The sequence below is a fragment of the Populus alba genome, chromosome 6 (assembly GCF_005239225.2).
Source record: "Populus alba chromosome 6, ASM523922v2, whole genome shotgun sequence".
Taxonomy (NCBI): Eukaryota; Viridiplantae; Streptophyta; class Magnoliopsida; order Malpighiales; family Salicaceae; genus Populus; species Populus alba.
In genome coordinates this window covers 10,833,806-10,856,376 of record NC_133289.1, presented here as the reverse complement: position 1 = coordinate 10,856,376, position 22,571 = coordinate 10,833,806, and the positions used below count along the sequence as shown (strand labels likewise).

The 22,571-nt window shown below is 32.2% G+C and overlaps 1 protein-coding gene across 1 annotated transcript; it reads right to left on the bottom strand.

Moving 5' to 3' along the window:
- Nucleotides 1-17,902: 17,902 nt before the first annotated feature.
- Nucleotides 17,903-22,248, bottom strand: LOC118048303 (auxin response factor 18). The gene is made up of 4 exons (XM_035057907.2): nt 21,323-22,248; nt 20,071-21,200; nt 18,229-19,148; nt 17,903-18,112 (listed from the first exon to the last, which is right to left on the bottom strand). The coding sequence occupies exons 2-4, from the start codon at nt 21,196-21,198 to the stop codon at nt 18,043-18,045; spliced, it is 2,118 nt and encodes a 705-aa protein (XP_034913798.1). The 5' UTR covers nt 21,199-21,200; nt 21,323-22,248; the 3' UTR covers nt 17,903-18,042.
- Between the last annotated feature and the right edge of the window lie 323 nt (nt 22,249-22,571).

Below are 22,571 nucleotides of genomic sequence, written 5' to 3'. Positions count from 1 at the left end.
TTGGTTAAAAAAATAAATATGGTAAACTAGATATGATCGATTATAATAAAGGATATAGTTGGTCACAAACATTGTTACATATAGGAGGTTTATAGATTGTGGTAAAATCGATGAATTGACATAGAAGAGACAAATAAATATTTTTTTATGAAGTATATATGTGCCTCACTTGTATCCTAGTTCTACCTATGAGAGAAAACTTAGGAGTAAAAACAAAACAAATTAGTACACAATGAAATGTGTTTTTTAGGCCTAAAAAGCCTTTGACAAGGAATGACATAAACATAAGCTATAATAAAAATCATTCAAACTTAGTGATAAAAATGATGAATTGACTTAACAATCACCAATGTCTCTTAGGAAGGTGAAAGAAGGTATTAATAAGGTTGACTATCCAAAACCTAGTTTAGAATAATGCAATGACTAAACACACAAGTAATGATAGATAAAAATACCCTAACACAATAACACATAGTGATCAAAAACCTTATAAAAAATCTTTATGTTTTATCTTTTTTATTAAGAAGAAATAATACATAGGTAATGATTTGACTCAACATAAATTATGATATAAGATGACATTGATCATTGTGACATCATCCCTATGAGTATTCTTAATCTATTAGCTATTATTAATATGAATAGGGGTGTAATGATAAGTAGAATATTACAAAATTCATGATAATGAATTTCATGATATTGTCATTTTTCATAAAGTGTTGGAGCATTTTAATCAATCAATTGGTATTGTTTGTAATAGCAATGTCAGCCAAGGCCAAGTTGAGAAAGTTGTTATTCTTAACTTTAATATTAGGTTGTTATTTCTATATTGATATTCATATAATCTTATTAAAAGATAAATTTCTGTAATCTTATTAAAGGAGAAATTTTTTTCATAACATTTGAAACAAATAAATTGTATTATTCTTAAGTAATTTATTCTTGAAGGATTGAGGATTATATAAAGAACATGATATAATATATATTAATTAAAGAATTAATACAAGAATAACAACCTAACATTAAAGTTAGCATAATTCCAAATATCATGTCCGAAAGCCTAATTAAACATGTTTCATTTAAAATAAATTAATTGGTTGACATGCCAAATATTTAAAAGTATGGTCAACATTTTGTTAAACATTGCTTATTAGTCTAAGAGACTAGAGGAAATAATTATTTGATCGACAAGAAATAATGATTAATTAGTTATTTAGAAGTCATAATCAGCTAAAGAAAGAACTCGAACACAAAAACAAAAGTCCACATAATCAACTAAAAGGTTCAATCCTATTTAAAATTGAGAGTCCTCAATATATTAGAATTTATCAGTGTTGTAGATTAGTTAGAATTTATATGGTTATTAATATAAAAACACATAATAGTTTGGATTATATTAAGATTTAATGTATAAATTCTTTATCTAATAAAAACAATTTGTATAGGATTATAATTAGATATTTTTATGCAAAACTCAAACTTTAATCTTATATCATTATAAATATGTCATCCAATTATTGAGAAAAATAGCCAGCTTCACATATACAATTTCAGTTCTTTAATTTATCTTTATTTACAGCTTTCATTATTTTTCCAATACCTTTGAATTGCTGCCATTCTCCCTTTTCTCTTCCTATTTTTTTCTTGTGTATCGGGACATGTTATCTTTTTTAAGGATTTGAAATCTTTATATTCCATCTTCGTTGCTAGTTATCTTCTCTCTGATATTAAGTTCCTATTGTGTAGTTTTTCCTCCTTGAAAGGTTGAAACAATTAATTGATAGAACAACTGATCAGACAATTATTTGACAGATCAACAGAAGTCCATTCTTTTCTTGGAGAAAGATATGGCACAGAAGGAGAAAAATGCTTCCATTTCTGCTGTTCCTTTTCCTTTTCTTTTTTATTTGATGAAGATTTTCTGTTCTTTTCCTCCTCTCTTCTCCATGAAACAGAACTTTTCGATGAGAGAAGGCACAATTCTACAGCAAAAAATGGCAAGGAAAGCTGTTGATTAATGAGGTGTCCTGATCAGTTGTGTGTATAAATCATTCTTCAGACAAATTTTTTTTCTCATACTGCCATATTTATACTTTGTTTTATTTGGAGGACTGAAGATACAAAGAAATTAAAAAGAACTTTCTTATACCGAACAATTCCCTTTAAAAAGTTTGTAGAAAGAAATTCTCTTTCTTTCTCTTAAAACTTGTAGTTACATATAGCATATAGCACTGTCACTTCCCTTCAGGCAATCTAGATTAGAAACTATCTGTATGGCATCTTTTCCTATAAGAAACGAAACTATTCTGGATCTCTTTCTCTTGTACTTGCAGAGCCATCAGTATCTGTTGAAGGGTTAGCCCGCATTTCGTTGAGAAATTTTGTTATAGTCTGCACAAAGACTTCGTTGTCGTCAGGTTGAGTACTTGAGGATGCTGGACAAGTAGTGATGCCATTGCTGCTACTCCTAGAACTCTATGAAAAGAATACAACTATATACAGTGAAGCTATAGTTAGTTGTCCAAGAATTACGTTTGAATGCAAGCTATTTTCTCATTTTATCTTGGCCAGTCTTTCATATTAGCCTATTTTTCTTAGAAGAGAAATGTCGGCTACTCAGCATTAACAATGGAGACTGCGACATCGTTCCATTCTTACTTCGAGATTTTGAGGTCCTTAGAGTTCCAATGCTCAGGTTGATGCTCACATGCATCCCTCTGCCTCCTAAGAATATTTTGAGTTCAAAATTTTCTTTTCTTCTCACTTTTTGCTAATGTTTATGCTCGTCAAAAACAATAATATAATGATGATATATACACGTAAAATAGATTCCGACTAATGTTAATAAAAAGAATCTTACTGAGGGTACTCGTCGTCGCTTTGGTTGTCTGGTTCTGGTGTTCATCGTCTCAATCAGCTCATCAAACCGAGAAATGAAAAAAATATCAACTGAAATCAATTTTCATTTCACCAGAGAGTAAAAGATTACTAATTAATCTCTTAGCGTTTAAAGCAGTACTCCATATTGTGCTTCTGTGCTATGCTGCAATACATAGGTGCTTCTATATAGTTCTCATATGAAACGAGGAAAAAAAATGGAAATTTATATTTTTTTTGATAGCTTGGTAGTTCAGGGAGGAATTCAAACTTGCTCCTCGAGCTTTCTACTTGGAGGTCTCGATCGGTTTCACCTCCTGGTACGGGTAGGGTGGGACTTAGGCAGGGGGAATGCCACCCCCCCTTTTCTTTTCTTTTTTTGTGTAATTCAAGGCCCGTTCCCTCTCTCGATGTGTATAATAATAATAATAATAATAATAGAATTTACATTAGGAGGGTTAGGTGTACAGCAAAAAAGAAGAATAATCTTAATTACTAGTGGGGCAATATAATAAAAACTATAGAACATTTGGTAACGGACATCAACTTACCTGTTTTACAATTTTTTCATACTTTCTTGCACATTGATAAAGCCTTCTTTCATCTTCCTTAGGCGTTGCCATGCCCTCTCTCTCTTTCTTTTCATGAAGTGCTCGAGGCCACATGAAAGCTTAATATATATTCATCATGGGAAGACAATGGCTTGGGTTTCAGAAATCTCTCAGAAAGTGGCCGTTACCACCCGCCTTGTATGCACTGGCAATAAAGAGAAGAGAAAGACCGTTATGGGCTGCCATTCCTTCTTTCTTACGCACACAAAACACTATTCTTGTGATACGAAATTAGGTCAAACTTTCTCTTGCATGTAGAAAGGAAACCAAGCACAAAGGAACAAGTGATGAAAAAGAAGAAGAAACAACCATCTGCCATGTTTGTAAAGCATCAACGGAATTGGAGGAGTCTTGCAATCCTTTCTTACAAGTTCAGAATTCGTGGGACTTTTTATATACAGTTGAATATTTCATGGATTTATCGGCCGTCCAAGAAAAAGAGACGATACCTTTTTGTAGTTCAATCCAGGGCCTTGTTTGACTATATATAGTTCCAATTGCCCAGTGGCATGCATAATCATAGTTCCATTTATCTCCCGTTTTCTTTTCCATTTATAAAGGAAAGTATTTGAACACAAGTTGACAAAATTATATTATAAAGAAACTAAACACATAAGGAAGGGAAAAAGGTTGAAATTATATTCGAAATCTAATAAAAAAAAAGTCTTAATATTTACACTATTAACATCTTATTCTATTATGTTCGAAATCTTGAAATTCTAAAAGTGGAGGAGGGCAAGTGATAAATCTAATAAACCCAAACCCATCTGTCTAGGTATATATGAGCAAGAAGAGGAGAGCAGGTGCTTGTGATTTTGAATGAAAGGTGGGCAGTAAAATGCTTAACTCAGTTTAGGCGTTCTTCACCTTTATGAAAGGGGAGAGGTTTTCTTACATACACTGCCCATGAATTTCCAAGTTAATTTGAAGGCGAATTTAAGGAGTCATGAATGTGTTTTTCAGTATCATGAGATAAATGGAAAATGACTAGTTAAAGCTAATTAATAGGAAAAGTTAATATTCCTTGAAAAAGTTCGAAGATAAATGCACATAAAAATATTTTACTTCAAATATTCCTTTTAATTGTAATTGTTATTTACAATATATATATATATATATATATATATATATATATACATGCGGATACATCTTGTGTAAATCTTTTTGTGCAAAACAAATACACCTTAAATTTCCAATTAATTTTCACAACAAGCATTGGATCTAAGAGAGATAATAAAAAAATAAAAAGCGGCAATGCCTAAAGTGACTAAAAGAACCAGGTTGAAGAAAAAACGATGCAGCAAGGAGGTTGCCAGTGGCACAAACAAATCGTGAAGCACTGAGATTAGTCCGGACAGGTGAAATAAGAGGTGCTGCTTGGAATTGGCCTCTTCCGCACTTGATCGTGTTACACATGTTGCCTCAATCCTCCCTGAGATTCACGTGGAATGCCCAGTAAATTTACACACCCGATCTACTACGGTAGATTAACAACTAAATAATAGATTCAATAAAGAGGTAAAGACAGCTTTAAATTCTAAAAATAACTATAAATTATTTAATGTTAAAAATATATTCTTATTTGTTAACAAGTTATTTTGAAGATTTTTTTGATCAAGAAAAAACTCAATTGAAATTTTAATTGCAGTATTATAAGCTTGATATAATCAATCATCTATAATTAAAAAAATATGTCATTGATTACTGATTTATATCAATGATTGGTTAAAACAAAAAAATTAACAATTTATCCATTTATTGACAGTTGATTCAGTTTATTTTGACTTTTCCTGTTTCGACAGTAACTACTGAAACGAGCCTTTTCAGCTATGAAGATTGTTAAAACAAGACTTCACAATCAGATGGAGGATGATTTTCTTGTAAATTATTTGATTGACTATATAGCAAGAGAAATTGCTGAAAGATTCATAATTGATAGGATAATCGATGATTTCTACTTCATGAAAGAACGACGAGCATAATTAAAATAAATATATAAGAATCATTTTTTATTAATTTTTACTTTATTTCAAAGTTTTGTCAAACATAAATAAGGCATCATTTTAGCTAATGTTTCTTATATATTTTGCATGTTTATATTTAATAGGTACAAAAACCAATAAAATTAAAGTGATTAATATATTATGAAAATGAAATTAATTTTATAGCTTTAACTTAATTTGGTATTGCTTTAAACATCTTACCTTATACAAAGATCATTATATATTTGTAGTAAGTTCTTTGAATAAGACTAAATCATGTATTTTTTTTTTAACAATTCATGCATAACAATTTTGTTTAAAAAAATATATTTTGTTATATTAGCCTTTCCTGTCAAATAATCCCAGCTCCGTCGCTGAGCTACCTGACCTGGGATTCTCACATTGTCATTAGAAGTTCAAGAGAATAGCAAAACGGCTGATATAAGCCATAGCAGTAGCAGTTTGAAGTCTAGCACAGAGCGTCTACTAAGATCATTCTCGATGCCAGCAGATGCACATGCAGCAGCAAATGCAAGGGTGAATGTCATCTGCACTCGAAGGAAACCCTTTTTCTTGGAGTGAGTGATGCAAGCAACCAGATGCGAGCAACTAAATCAGAACAGCTCCGATGGTAAGGAGACGCAAAATGATCAGTTTTCGCAAGCTCCGTCTCACCAGAAGGGTATAAATATCAACGACGGCCACGGAAAGACTCCATAAGATTTGAACACCGACAGCATTAAGGGTTGGGCCAAGTGGTAAGCGGCTTGTGTCCCCAGAGGCGAACCAGCGCTCTAGTCCTACTGGAGCCACCACCTTGGGGAGGGCTTCTCCTTGCGCGACCCGGCCCGGAAATGTGGAAACAATTTAACCACAATTTGTTTCCTACCATAAAAAAACAAGGTAACTGATGCAGCAAATATTCATGTCAGATGAACTCCACATTTCACTTAGTTCAAGTAATTTCACACAAAAGCTGAAGACTTTAACATATGGAAATCCAATTCTGCCCATGATTCTATACATAAAAGCATAAAAGGGTATTTTTTCCGGGGAAAAAAAGGATAACCAAAAGGCAGTGCCAAAAAAAAATTAATAATAAAGAAAAAATAGAGTTGGAATAAGGGATTAAATTCAATTTAGGGAATGGATTAAGAATAACAATGAATATTCACAGGTGAATTTTTTTTGTAGGATAAAAAATATTTAATATTTATATTCATCGGTTTTAAGTATCATTATAAATACTCATTATCTAATTATTATTTATTATTCTATATATATATATATATATATATATATATATATATATATATATATATGAGGTTTGGTCTTATTTTTTTATGGAGTTTGATAATATTTATACCCTCAAATAAAATAAATATATAAAAACATTGATTTAGATCGGATTGGACTGATTGGATTTGGATTAAATTTTAATTGCAGGGCAGAATGGATACTTTGAAAGTTATGGCCGGTAAAAGGCCTGTGATGACTTACGAGGCCCATTTGACACTTGCAAGCATGGGTTATGGCATAAGGTTCTGAAGACTTAATAATTATAAAAAGCAAGAGTGACGTCATCCAAGCATGGCGGATATCAAGAATGGGTTATGGCAACCACCCACACGTTGCATGGCAGCGTGCCACGTCAACCAGAATCTCTGTTGTTTTTTGGAGGGGACCTTTTTTAACGACAAATGATCTATAACAAGCTGAAGTCCCTTCTTCTTTTCTCCCATCAGTCCTCCTTTTTTCCCCTTTCATGACCCCCTCGTGTCCACCCGAGCGCCCAGGCCTGGCTGCCTCCAGGCCCAGCTTTCTTTACTCTTTTTTTTTCTAGTTATTTTTTTCAATACTTATTATTTTCTATTTGACAATTTTTAAAATAATTAATGATTTTTTAATTTTCATATACCATCAAAAAATTATTTCCATAATTTTAATTTTTTTTTGAAAAATAGTATAAAAATAATCAATATGTAAAAGATAATGATTAATTATCAAAAAACATTTACAATAATATGGGTTTGGTGATGGATGATTAATCAATCTAAGATATAAAATTTTCAAAATTCTAATGATAATAACATTGAAATAGAATTGATATAGCACTATTTTTTCATTAAAAAATTTAGCACTACTAACCTTAGATTAACATCTAAAAACAAAATGGCTCTAAATAATAAGTATTTAATGGTTAATAATTTTTTATCTCTCAATTTATAGGGAAATGGCCCTTTTTTGGTTTCTTTTTCATTATTTATTATTTTCTTAGTGACACTTTTTATTCAATAATTTTTATTTTTTTATTTTTCATAGAACCTCTTAAAACATAATTATTAATTTTCACAATTTTGAATTTTTTTATTTAAAATAAATTAGTATAAGAAATTATTATTGTACAAATTAAATAATGATTATATAACAGTTTTTTTCATAATAAAAGTAGTTTGGTAATTAATAATTAATCAATCTAAGAAGCATAGTTTTTAAAATCTTAGTGATAATTACATTGAAACAGATTTATAATTTGACATAGCAATATTTTTTTTAATTAGAAAGTATCAACACTAACCATAGATTAACATTTAGAAGAACAAAGAATCTAAATGATAAATATTTAATGGTTATATATATATATATATATATATATATATCTTTTAGTTTATAGGGAAATGGCCTAGTCTCTATCCTTATATATGAAGAAAGTTTCCAATCTATCATTATATCCTTAACTGGCTAGTTATTCTTATAAAATGATTGAGTTTCCAATCTATCATATGTTAACTTTTCCCATCCAAATTAACAAGATCAATCATGAAGAATACTTAATATTATACAAAAAAATGGTAACCTTGAGGAGGAGGAGGGTCACCGAATAGAGAAGAAGAAGGGGAGGGAATGAGGTTTCGAAGAGAGAGAAAAGACTTGTCTTGTGTGAATTTTTCTTAAAAAATACATGTTCATAAAATTTTTTATTTTAACTATATCAAAATAGAATTATGTGGTATGTATTTTTAGCAAATCATAAACCATCTAAGAAATCACAAACATCCAAGTAGTGTTAATATTGTTTTTCATAATACCTATTTACTGTATCGTACGGTCTTTAGTGCTGTCCCGCACCCAAAACCTATTAATCATCTCTTACAATAAAACAAAAAAAAAAATCACAAAAAAGTAAATATTATCGTTCCGTTCTATTTCAATTAGTGCGCTCCACTCTAGCATCTATCTATTAGCCACAAACTACCCATGTTATTTTTGTATACTTTATGTATGCACACACACTTGCAATTTACTATGATATACACGTAATATCTTGGTTCATGGGGTTAATAGTGAAATCCTTGGAGATTTAGTCTGAGATGATAAGTGAACATGCATGGTACCTACGCTATCATCCAAAAGATATTAAATAAGATGACAAGAATATTATTTTCCTGTGAATCCATCAACTCAGGTCTGGATGGACTGTCACAAAACAGCGTGCGAAATCTTGTTAGGCAGAAAAAGAGAGGTTTCAAGCGATCGACCAATGCAATTGATCTACACATCTGCTTGTGTTGGGCGATTAATGCGTTTTAATCAAACCATGTGGTTTCTCTTCGAGACCACAAAAAAACTAGGAAAACTGTCACAAAACAGTGTGCTCTCGATCGGGAGTGGAGGAATCACAAGATTGAGAGAGTGGTGATAGTGATGTTGAGGAAGAAAAGAGTAAATAAACAGAAAAAATGGTGCGGAAACTCTCACAACATTCATTCAATAATGGTATTTGCCTTGACTTGGATCCTTCAAAACCTACCTCCTAAACTATTTTTTGTATGTTTCACAACCAACAGTTTGCTGCCCCCACGCCTTTTTGAACACCGTCGGGTTTCGGTCATCTTCTTGGTAGAAACCATGCCATGATATATGGTGGAAAGTGGGTGCTGATAACAATGGAAATTAAAGCTTTAATGAGAAACAATGCTTTGGGAAAAAAAAGGTTTTGTTTCCTTCGTGCTTTGACCATTTATCTTGCTTGACTAAACTGGGGGCCGGTGATACTTGGCACCCGCCAACTTGTGAAGAAAAATAATAATGTAAGAGAAAATACGGCCAAAATCAGCAACATGCACCTTCCAAAATTATAAAAAACCAGAGCAAGTTCCCGTGCTCAGGTGAAGGCTGACCTATAATTCTTACCTTCGTCTACACGATTTACGTTTCGGTCTTTCTAGTTTACTCTCAGATATCACTTCCTATACGGAAGAATTAGAGAAATATTGCTCGAGAGAACAGTGAGATATCATCCAAGCTCACGAAAGCAGACACGAGGCTGATAGTAAATAAAAAAATAAAAAAAAATGATGTTGGTACAAACAAACACCTAGATAAAATAAAATAAATAAAGAAAAATACAACGAAAGAAACAAAGGAGAAACGTTGATGAGACGGAATCGAAAATTCACACGATCCCAACTAAGAATCGCGTCACCAGGAATGGCTTGTGTTCCCGATCTTGCTGTTTGTCGGTGACAATTAATGGATTCTTGCTAGGGTTTTCACCTCCTTATTTAAATAAATTATTATTATAATGCACCATGCTTACCTACGAACCACTATTATTCAAGTGAAGTTAAATTATGGATCGGTTTTTTGACTTTGAGGCTGTGGAATATTATTGCACGAGTGCTGCCATGACATTCATGGCTTGTTACCTGCTCCCACGAAATTGTATTTGACACGAGCGCATCAGCAGGAGAAAAAAAGAAAGAAGAAGTGTAAGTACCAGAAATACTATTTAATATTGTGTCTAAGAAGAAAATTTACAGAATATTGAAATGAAATTTGAATTAATTGTGCACTGTAATAGTAAAAAAGAAAGGTGTTTAGTTCCAAGAAGGGATGGTGATGGGTATTAGAGTTTATATTATATATTATTTATTATTTAACGAGTAAAAAATCTATATATTCATGCCCTTTCTATCGACTTTCAAATATAAATAATATAAATTTTTATTATCTAAGTATTATTTATTAATCAATATAAAATAATATATATAATTAAATGATAAAATTATAATTAGTATTTATTTTATTGTTTTAAGAATATATTAATATAATACAAATGTGTGTGTTGTTTGGATTGAGTTTGACAATATTATTACTTTTAAGTAATGTAATTATCCTAAAACTAAAGTCTTGAATTAGCTTCATAGCTTGTTTTAAACTTTATATAACTTGTTTTAATTTGTTTTTTATGAGGTTATTATAATTTTATAATCAAAATCTTGAATTTAATAGGTTAATTCAAGTTGACTCGGATTGATTTGATACGTTGTCGGCTCAATATTAGACAAAAAATAACATCTTAAATTTTTTATTTTTCAAACTATATTTTTAAAATTATTTCAGTTATTTTCATTAAAAATAACTAAAATTACTGAAATTTTAAAAACACAACAATATTAAAATTTTATTTGATATCGCGGTACAACCTTGCATTTAAAAGTTTTAAGATTTTTTTTAGTTTTAAATTATGGAATTTCTTTTGGTATTTTTGAAATATTTTCAATGTATTGATGTTAAAAATAAATTTTAAAAAATAAAAAAATTAATATATTTTTATATAAAAAAAATACTTAAAAAAATAATATATACCTTAACAATTAAATATGACTGATCGAAAAATATTTTAAACCCAGCGGAAAAAAGTATTAAGCGGGAACACATGCAATGCTCTTGCTTTGCTGACGTGGCCACACGTGCATCCATGGGAGTATTAATTAACTTTTCAATAATTATTACAATAACAGCGACCTTCTCGTGTGGGTCCCTTGCACTCTCACGTGCGGCAGATTAGGTTATAGACTTACAGGGAAAGCCTTTTTTTCCCCTCTCACACACTTTTATTGACTATGTTTTGTGACATTTGTGTATGTTCGTTTTACAATCCCAATTCTAAACTTATGGTGATATATTTAAATATTCAACAGCTTTATTTAATATTTTAATCTTATCTCAACCTCACGGCGCCATTAATGGCATCAGCTTGGGACGGCATTTATTTACTTTTTTTATTTTATTCTTCTTGTTTCTTTATTTTTTAAATTAGAGAGAGAGAAAAAAAATACTTCCCCTTCTTTCTCTCTTTTAAGTGTATGTTTATCATTGTAATAACTATTGTGCTTACTCTTTTTTTTTTTTTTAAAGTTAGTTTTAAAAAATATTTAGTTGTGATTTTTAAAAGGTAAATTTTAACATACATGTTTGATTAAAACTTGATGTGAAATTGAACGGTAAAAACACTAAATACACAAACAAAATAAAAACAACTTAAAAAAACTAAAATCAGATTTATAGAAAAACCAACCTAATGATTACCTGAACCAAAGTTATTGATTTAAAAAGACTTCAACCCTATGATTATAAAGAATCATGAACTTGAAGTATATAAAAAACACCATAAAGACAATTGATCTTTTATATGGTCTAAGAAAAATTCAATGAAAAACCTAAAATATAAGTAACCTTGTGTACACATAAAATATTATTCTGAAATAAATCAAGTCTTCTCTTCTGTCTAACCCTCCAAAAAGAGTATTCATTGTTTACAAATAAAATAAACCCTTAAAGACTATTTGACTTACATTAAAACTCAATCATAAATCACTCAAAGTATGTAAAATAAACGAAACCAAACCTATATTTCAATAAAACTACTATGTTGTCGAGATATTGTAGAATAAAGGCCACTGGATATTCTAAAAAGAGTGTTGAAATAAACCACCTTTGTATAAATAGTGATATTACCGACTTGGCAAGATAGCTTCTGACTTCCCTTGCAAAACATGGAAAAATAAATCCTAAATAAGCTGTTAACTTTATGTTTATTAGGCTGCCAACAAAGAATCCTTGAATTATTAAGATTCATTACAAAAAAAAAAATAATAATAACACAAGCTGCTGCCACTTATACTTTTCCTTGTAGAAGAAGGATACCTTGCCAATTAATTCTCCAATTCTACTACTAGGGTGTTCTTGTATAATAAGAAAGCTCCTTTGTAGGAAATTCATAATTCAAAAGGAAGATAATCCTACGCCAATTAGAAAAATAATATAATTCTCGTATAGTAGCTTTCAGTCTTTATTGCAAGCATTTATCAAACTCTGATTGCTATGAAATCTTAATTCTTTATAAAATAAGGCATTGAGAATCTTCTAGTGAAACTTTAGCTCGATCCAACAGTCGAATTGAAAGTTATTCTTGTTATTGAAAAACCATACTGTCCATCTCCTTGTAATTGGCCCAATTAACACCTCCGATGAATCCTTTCATGATGCTTGTTGATTCTCATTATTCCCTCTCTTCTTAAAAGGATTCGACCTAGAATCGTCGACTACATAAAATATAGAAGGATTAGAAACATTAAAAATAACACTAACACCATACTCACCTAAAAACTTTGTATGTATTATTGTTGATTCATTCGAGAACTTGGAATGAATCATCTCCCCTAGGTTATGACATAAATCTCTTATGTTGAAAATCTTTTCTTCCTCATATGCACCTAAACTCAATCACCACTAGGCACACCATTTATGGGCAATACATCTTTGTAATCCTGTGACAAAGAAATAACAATTCTATTTGTGTAGGATTGTTAGTAGAAAGAATATTTTAACAATATTTTTTTCTTACATAAAAGCTCTCATACTTCTTTGTTTTTCCTCAACACCCTCTCTTCTCTTTTATGCCTTTTTTGCTCTTTCTATTTTTCTATCCACTCTTAGCTAGCTCGTTATTCTTTTTTTTTTTCTTGGCCAAATCTATTTTTTTTCTTTTAAAAGCTCATAACATTTTCACTCTCCTCGGCCTTGCTTTTCCTTTTCAATTTTATTTGGTCATTATAAACTTGTTTTGGTGAAAATAGTGTAAGAGTGAGATTTTCTATCTTTTACAAAAGAATATATATTTATAAACCCATCATGCACAACCTTTTAACAAACTGGCATGCCCTTCCCAATAACAAATTACCCGAATATATATGAATTACATCATATAAAAATTTATTGTTATATCTCCTAATAAAAAATGAAACAAAAACCTATATAGTATCCTTTATTTTTTTCACATTCATTCAACCACTAAAGTCTATAAGGTTTATGATGCTTTGTAGTATTTAGATTCAACTTCTTAAGCACTTCCTCCATTTAAAATCATACTACATACTTTATTACAGATACGACACCTCTTATGAAAGATGTTCTTTATTTATTGCTTCAAATCATCATTTTTAATCTGAACATTCAATTTATGTTGACTAATAAGTGAATCTCCCTAAATTGAATACACGACATCCCCTTAATTAGCATTCTCAAGTGGCGACATCTCATTATCATTGTTATCAATTTTGATTTCAACCTCTCTATGATTTTATAAAATCATAGCTCTCTTGTTTAGACATTAAGAAGCTAAATGAACTATTCCTAAACATTAGAAACATTTAATATTATGATTATGAAGTGTTTGAGTATCAGATTTATCTCTAAAATCAATAAAGACTTATTTCTTAGTCTTAAATGGTTCAACCTTCAAGCTCACATTCAATTTGAATTGGGCATCCCCTCTTTTTTATAATATGGCCTCCTTAATGAAACAAACTAGAATTTTCAACTTGTTATACACTTCCCTTTCTCTTAAATTGTTGTTTCACATTCATAGCCATATGCATAATTATCTTGTAACTCCATACAGTGATGTAACTTCACTTTGTTTACTATATCACTGTTCAACCCATTCAGAAATCTAGCCATAATAGCTTCTCTATCCTCCATTACATTTGCCTGAATCATAGCAACTTCCATTTATTTATGGTAATCCTCTACACTCTTATACCACCAAGTCAGACTAGTCAACTTCTAATTTAAATCTAGTAATAATGTATTGAAATAAATATTTTCCCCATGATTGCTTTTATCTTATCCCAAATGTTACTGACCTTTTCATGATTTCTTTTCTTACTTAAAACAAGTTGATCCCACCAAATTATAGTATAATTGGTAATTTCAATAAAAATAAGCATTACCTTTTTCTCCTTCTAATAGTGGTGATAATAGAAGATCAACTTAGCCTTTTTCTCCCACTCTAAATATACTCTGGGATCATTCTTCCCCTGAAATGTTGATTTTCATCTTAATATTTTTCAAGTTTTTATCCAAGCCATCACGATACCTAAAATATTTTTCTATACCCCTATGGCTGAAGTTTTTATCTTGCAAAAATCCCTCATCTCTTTGATTTCTAGGTTGTTGAAATCTATCATCTTGGCCAATTGATGCATGGTCAAGATCTTCAGCTTCATCTTCATTCTCATCAACAAATTCATCTAAAGATGGGGTGTCTTTCTAGCCTTATAATATTAAGAACCTCTTAGAATGACCCCTCTCGTAAACTAGCAATCACGACCTCTTACCTTTTTATTTTGTCAAAAACCTCACCAAACCTCACATTCATCCTCTTAAGTTGCTATTGCATAGCCCATATTATAAATAACAAGTTTTCCCTCGTATTCATAAGTGATGACTCGTCTTTAAAAGACATAGTTGAAATCTAACATTTCATGTTAGTAGTAGCAAAATATATCCTCACACTCCCTCACATGTTTACAATCAATAAGATATCACTACACTCGTGTTTCACTCAATTCTGATTTTTCACAATAATATGTTTTTTTTTTTTTGCTTCTCATGCTCTTATTTTCAATTCTTTAAGGAATTAATCATCAACAATAAAAAAAATCATAGCCTCATAATGATCAACCATAGATTTTAGGACTCTAAACAGTCAAGAAAAATAAAAATGATATCAAAAAAAATTTACAACAACGAAAACAAAAACAAAAATGAATGCTAACAAACACAAAAGCTAATATAAAAATAAAAAAATGATGCAAGAAATACTCTAATAACCTAAAACTACAATAGATTACACTGATCCAAAACTAATAAAACATAGAAATGAAATCTATTGATGATGCACATTGATTCAGTAGACCCTAATTCATAATTTCCTCAATTAACTTAACCTAAAGAATGCTTAAATAACCCAAAATCAATATAAAAATATAAATAACCATAATTTGTTATGAATTGAAGTGCTTTTTTTTAGTTTTAAATTTAATTTTTTTTATAAACCCAATTTGCAACAAAATAAACAACTTGCAATATCAACTTTCTTTTTTTCCTCTACTATACTAATTCAGTAGTAGCCCTTTTGGAATTTTTTTTTTCATTTTTTATATTAGTTCCATAAAAATCAAGACTGAAAAACAATGAACAAATAACATGGAAAATTTAAAGATAAATAGGTAGATAAAAACCTAATTTTAGAGCTTTGCTTTTATACTAACTGATGCAAACCCAGAGGGTTAAAATATCAAGACCCGCAAATAAGATAAAGACAACCCAAGAAAGATAAAATCAAATTGATAGAAAATGCTATATGAATGCATGAACCAATAAACCAAATTTATTGAATGAAAAAGACCCCAACCTTATAATCATAAGGAATCACAAACTGGAAGTATAGAAAGAATGCCACAAAGATAATTGATCTTTGATAAGTCTAAGAAAAGTTCAATAAAAAACCTAAAATATAAGCAACCTTGCAGACATATATTATTATTCTGAAATAAATAAAGTCTTCTCTTGTCTAACCCTCTAAAGAGAGTATTTATAATTTACAAATAAAATAAACCATAATAGACTAATGAACTAAAATTAAAACCCAATTAGAAATAACCCAAAGCATGTAAATTAAACAAAACAAAACTTAAGTCTGAATAAAATTACTAAGCTGTCAAGATCTTGTAGAATAAAGGTTACTGAATATTCTAAAAAGAGCGCCGGAATAAACCACCTTTGTATAAATGGTTACATTACTGACTTGGCAAGGTAGCTGTTGACTTCCCTTGCAAAAAATAAAAAACATAACTCCTAAAAAAGCTTTCGACTTTATGTTTACTGAGCTGCCAACCACGAATCCTTGAATGATTAGGATTCCTTGCAAAATTAAAAAAAAAAAAAAACCAAACTTGCCACCTATACTTGTTCTTGTAAAATAAGAATGCCTTGCCAATTAATTCTCTAATTCTGCTGCCAATGTGTTCCTATAGAATAATGAAGCTGCCTTGTAGGAAATCCATAAATTAAATAGAAAGATAATAATAAAAAATAACGCAAAACCTGCACAATAACTTCTGATATCTATCGCAACCCTTCCCAACCTTATATAAAACAAGGTCTATAGAATCTTTTAGTAAAATTTCAGCTAAATTAACGATCAGATTGAAAATTATGTTTATTAGCGTAAAACTATGTATTAGAAAGAACTAAGCCCCAAATCACTTCTTTAATCTTATTGATCCTTACCTTTGTAATTGACCTAATAAGTATCTTTAATGGATCTTCATGGTACTTGTTGATTCTCATTAAAATTACTACGAGATAGAGTTTTACATGCAAAGTCAATAACAAACAAGTCTTCATAAATAAAAGTAAGTTATTAGTTTCTACAAAATCAAGATTTGAAACTCAATTATATATAATGCTTAATGTAAAAAACAAAAGGTATTTGACTAACTGAATAATTTTTCCTTTATGTTTTGATAAAAAAAACAAAATTATCGTATCTAGATCCCATTTCATTTAAAGGTTTATTTTATTTTATTTTAAAATCAACAAAGATGCAGGGATCCTAGAGATAGACAACATTAATCATATTAATTTTCTTTTTTTATATATAATAAAAAAGAGCACTTTACAACCCACACAAGGGAAGGTAGAAGGCTGGCCTGGTCTGTCAGAATCGTACTATCATGTGAAAGAGTGACTTGTGCAGCAAACACGGTCAGGTTTTTTGTTTTGTTTTGTTTGATATGTGAATTTTGTCAAACATGTGGCAATACGTAACTAGTTGAGAATCCTTTTGATAATCTCTTGGGAATCTCGTTGTCGTGGGAAACATTTGAACCACTAATTACATGTTAACAGCCCATGAGAGATTACAAGGGATGCTCCAAGTCAACTCAACTCGTGTTTGTTATCAAGCTGTGATTAGACATTTAACCACCTGTTTACATTGAATTCATCCACGCAACCAAGTGATTTTCTAAGATGGCTTTTGTTCCATTCCATCCCCTTCTAGAGTTGAATAATTTCCTTCCAGGAAGAAACTCCTCTTTTTCAATTTCTTGCTGGTATGGCATTGGAGTGTGATTTCTAAATTTCCAACCACAAGACGCTTCCTGGTCAAGGGGAACAGTCGGAACACTTGATCTCTGTTTTATTATTGTTTTTTTTTTTTCCTGCTTAGCAACACCCTATCGGTTTACTCGAGAGATGACAATCATTTTATATCCATTGCATAACTCTCACGAATTCTGTAAAGAGGACAACAGTTGCGGATTTTTATATCAAAAGACTTAAGAATTCGATCAGAGCCAAGCAGCTCCTCTCAGAACTTGAAGGATACGATTAACCATCTGTACAACTTGAAACCAGAAAGTTTATTTCTCCCTCTAAATCCCTACATTGCCACTGCTTGAATCTGTTACAATTGTCAGCCTCCTTGCTGTTTTGAAGAAGTCACTGCAATGCAAGAAATGAACCAGCAAGAATCACTCCCAAGCACAATAGCATTCACTCGGTAAAAAAACCTCAGAACAAAATAAACCAGTGCAAGGTGAAAAGAAAAGGAGTCACACCTGAATGGTTCCTCACCAATGTGTTTGGTAATGCCATTAATGTCACGGTAAAGCACATTGCCAAATTTCTCGGAATTCCTTAGGCCAAACATGTCAGCCAGCTTTCTGTACAATTCTTCATAAGATCCAAGCAATGAAAGGTCAAGTGTGCGACCTACATCTTCTGAGTCCAGGAAGACTTTGCAGTGACCAGTCTCTAAAGATGGCTCACTCTTTCGGTGCTTGTCCTTGCTCCATTGCAATTCTTCACATGAGGAGCACTCTGGTAGGCCTCGGCGATGAAGAGTGGACACAGAGCCATCAGAAAAATTTGCCATCTTATCTAAGTTTCCTTCAGAAGAACTATTTCCAGTAAGAACTGGTGAGGCAGCATTACCAGGGCAGCTAAGAGATATCTGCTGCTCAGCAACTATTGCTTGACCAAAAAGTACAAGCTGAGGTATCTTCGCATCAACAGCTTTCTTTGAAGTCTGGGTAGAATGTGACATTGTCAGCTCACAAGAAACATCTTCACACATGCTAGGCTTTGGAATGGTTTGGACATTTGAGGCTTTAGTGAATGAAGCAGTATGATCAAGCAATGGTGGAAAACCAGTCCGAAGCAGACCTGTTTGCAGTTTATTGAGGTGGGGATCTGATAGTGGTAGACCATAATGAGCATGCCTGGCTCCCTGCATGCCAGCAGGAGTGTTGTGGGGTAGACAATCAAAGGAACTGCTGGGCCCAAGGAAGTTGCCGGAAAATATCGGCATTGGAAATTGACCGTCAATGGGAAAATCCAGGTGTTGTGGAAGTCTCAACTTCTTCCTTGGTGATGAGAAGGGGGGGAAATGAATAGCAGCCATATTCGATGCCAATTCCACTAGCCATGGGCTAACACGTTTCACATTTTGAAGCAAATCAGGCTCATCCCATGTAACCTGCAACATACAAGTTCAAGTGTCAAAGAAAAATAAAAATTATCGGAGTAGCAGAAATCATCTGCAAAAATACTCAAAATGATGTTTTTAGTCATTTTCTTAACCAGCATATCAAATCAAAACAAGAAACATGTTCCTATTGATTAGTCTCTGCAAAATGGAAATTCAATCATGCATGATAACATTAAAATCATCCATTCATTGACGTTGACTTAGTATACCCTCAGCAAGATATTCTTGAAAATGTCACACAAACCAAACCAAAACACGGCAGTCTAAAAATATTAACTTCATAAACATTAATTTAAGCCAACTAATCAAACATATGGCGTTTACATAGCTAAAAAAGATAGTTAATCAGAAAATAACACAGGTTTTCTAAATGTACACAAATTATTTCCTTAATTCACCTCAAGCAATTTATTATCCCTAATTGTTTTGCAAGAGGAACTCTGCCCTTGTTTCAACAGCATCGAGCAGCAATTCTGTATGCTAAATTGTTGTTTATCTGCTGCTTCCTTTTTTCAAAAATGAAAAAAGGAAAGTGGTAGCGTTGGGATGCATCAAACTAGTAGCTGACATTTTAAATTGATAGCAATGAAACAAACAGAAAGTGGTAAGATACTTCTCCTAAATAGTGAAATATTGCAGAATACTCGAGCATAATGACACATACCAGACACTCAGAGACAAAAGATTAAAGGTATGCATGCAAGCATTTAAGGTTTATCCCGCTAACCATTAGTCCCTTTTATTTTGTAAACGTGATATTGTCTTCTTGGCAGAAGAATAGACAAATGGAACAAGAGAAAACCCACATGGACAAAGATATCAACCACAGAGATAATAGAAAAGAGTAGTTTAAACTAACATAAACGAGACTCCTTTTCAGCAATCAAAATTACTTAAGAGATGAGAATACCTGGAGAAGTCTCCATGGTGAATGCGGCCACCAAAGAGAATCAGCAGCCTGAACAGAACAAACAGTACCCATGAACCAACTAATCCGGGAAGAGTCCTCGGTTTCAAAGGCCATCTTGAACCGCATCCCCGAACACCACCGGATCTGCATTGCTGTTTTTACCATAGAGGCCTTCACACAGAACTCGGGAGTATTGGCTCGAGGGTAGTAAACCACCTCAAAAGGCAGACCATTTGCAGCAAGAGTAACAGCTTGAATAACCGATTCAGCCCTTACTTTCCCTTGTCCCATCAAACTTTCGTTTGACTTTGAACCATTGCCATTACCACTTCCGCTTCTCATCAACTTATGCTCATCTTCCCTCAAGAACGCACCAAAACCCCCACCAGGCACTGCAGAACTCCCACCAGCCGGATTCCACAAGGACTCAGGTCCACCACCACTCGCCCTCTTAGCTCTTCGAACACCAACGCAAAGATCTCCATTTTCTGCCCTAAAAAAGACAACAGAATCACCAGCAATAAGCTTCTTGTGATTCACAAATGGGCTCCATCCAGTTGTCAAAAGATGCCTTCTCGGTGTCCCTCTATAGATATGCCTAAACTTCCATGTCTCACCGTGAACATCCTTAGCAAGAAGGGTCTGCACGGGTGGATCTGCTGTGTAATCCAACCGTGGAAAAATCATCTCAGCACAGTACCTTGGAACGGAGAAACCTCCGCCGTTATTTGCATCAGATTGAGTCAGTGTCTTGGCAAAAGAAACCGGTTTATTATTGTCTTGCGCGGCTTCCATTCCACCATTAACTGCAACTTCTTGGTCATTCAAATCGAGTTCATTATAGTTAATTGGAACCAACCTAATTTTAGCGAAGACCTCATCAGTTTCAGGATCAGCCATGAATTTGATATCCGAGACCCTGCATAGAATATGAGAAACACGGGGCAAGTTCCTGAAATCAACGGGCTCACACGCATGCTCGGCATGCCCTTGAGGGAAGTAGAAGACCTTAGAATTCACCGCCGGCATTTGGACCATGCCACCGGCGCAGGCATGCCATAACTGAGAATCTAAGCACTTGTCAGCTTCTTCCTTCAATTTATCTTTTGCTTCCATGAACGTTATCATTTCTTTAGTAGAAGCCACAGAAATACAAAAGATAAAACAATCAGGAATTGCTGGTAAAAACAAAAGAAAAAATTAATCTTTCAAACAAGAAGAGTAATAAAGTACAATCCGAGGGAGTTATTACCTTAAAAAGCATACACAATGATCGAGAAGTTGGAGAGTCTAAATTTGACAAATCTTTATTTCTGCTGCTGCATATAGAAAAATGAATCTTTTCCTCCCACACTAAATTCTGAGTCTCACAGGAAGCAGCTGTGTCCAAGAGTGGGATCTCAATTCCAAGAAAATATCAACATTGTTAAAGAAACAAAACTTCTCAACTTGTATGGCTACCTCATCTCTAAACCCCTTTTCTTTGCAGCCAAAAAGAACCCAACTTGCAACTCCTTTTTTTTCCTCGTTAAAACTTAAAAACAAAACTCCAAGAATCTCTACTTTGCTCCTTGAACAGCTAGTCCAAAACGATTGGATTGAAGCTTAAGACTAAAAGAAACTGTTGAATTCGCAGAGACTAAAAGCAAAGAAAAAAATATACCCGCAATCCTGTTCTCTATCCCACAAATTCTTGAAACCAAAAGGAGAAAATATCAGAAACTACCTAAAAAAGGAAAACTCTCCCAGCATATCCTCAAAATCCTGCTGCTAAAATTTAGCAGACAAAAAAGAAGTCGTGAAGTAACCCTCTAATATGAATCTTCAATCAAGAAATCATGGCACACAAAGAAGCAGATAAAAAGGTATCATCAGAGAAGGAAAGACCAAACTTTTCTTTCTTTCTTTCTGGATCATGCAAGAGTCCAAAAAGGAGAGACGCTCAGACCCTTTTGCTTTGAAAGAACAGAAAAAAGGCCTTTTTAACACACACCCAATAAAGAAAAAAAATCAAGGCCGAAAGGAGTGGCAGTAGTAAAGTAATTGCAGTGGCTATAGAAGTCTTTCATGTCTTTCTTTTTTATATTTCTTTTACCTTTTTCTTCGGATCTGAAGAGAACTCTGCGTATCCTCGGAAGCCAGCAAAACAACAAAGATCTTTAAGGAACCTGTCCAATTTCCTTTTTTTTATTCTTATGATTAAGTTAATTAAAATATTTCCTCACTGAATTCCTTTTTCTCATTAGTAATTGGATAATGATAAATCTTCTTTATATTAATTAATTAAAGAAGTGATGTTGCTGTTGTTGATGTTGGTCTTCTTACCTATCGTGATATTTCGCGAGTTTTATGAGTGTGTGGACCGCTCTAAAAGCAAGGCAACTACAGGACAGTCTTGTTCAAGTTTTCTGAGGTTGTTTGTAACAGTGTTTCAAACAGTATTTTTTTAAAAAAATAATAATTTTATTATTATTTTAATGTGCATTAAAAATAATTTTTTT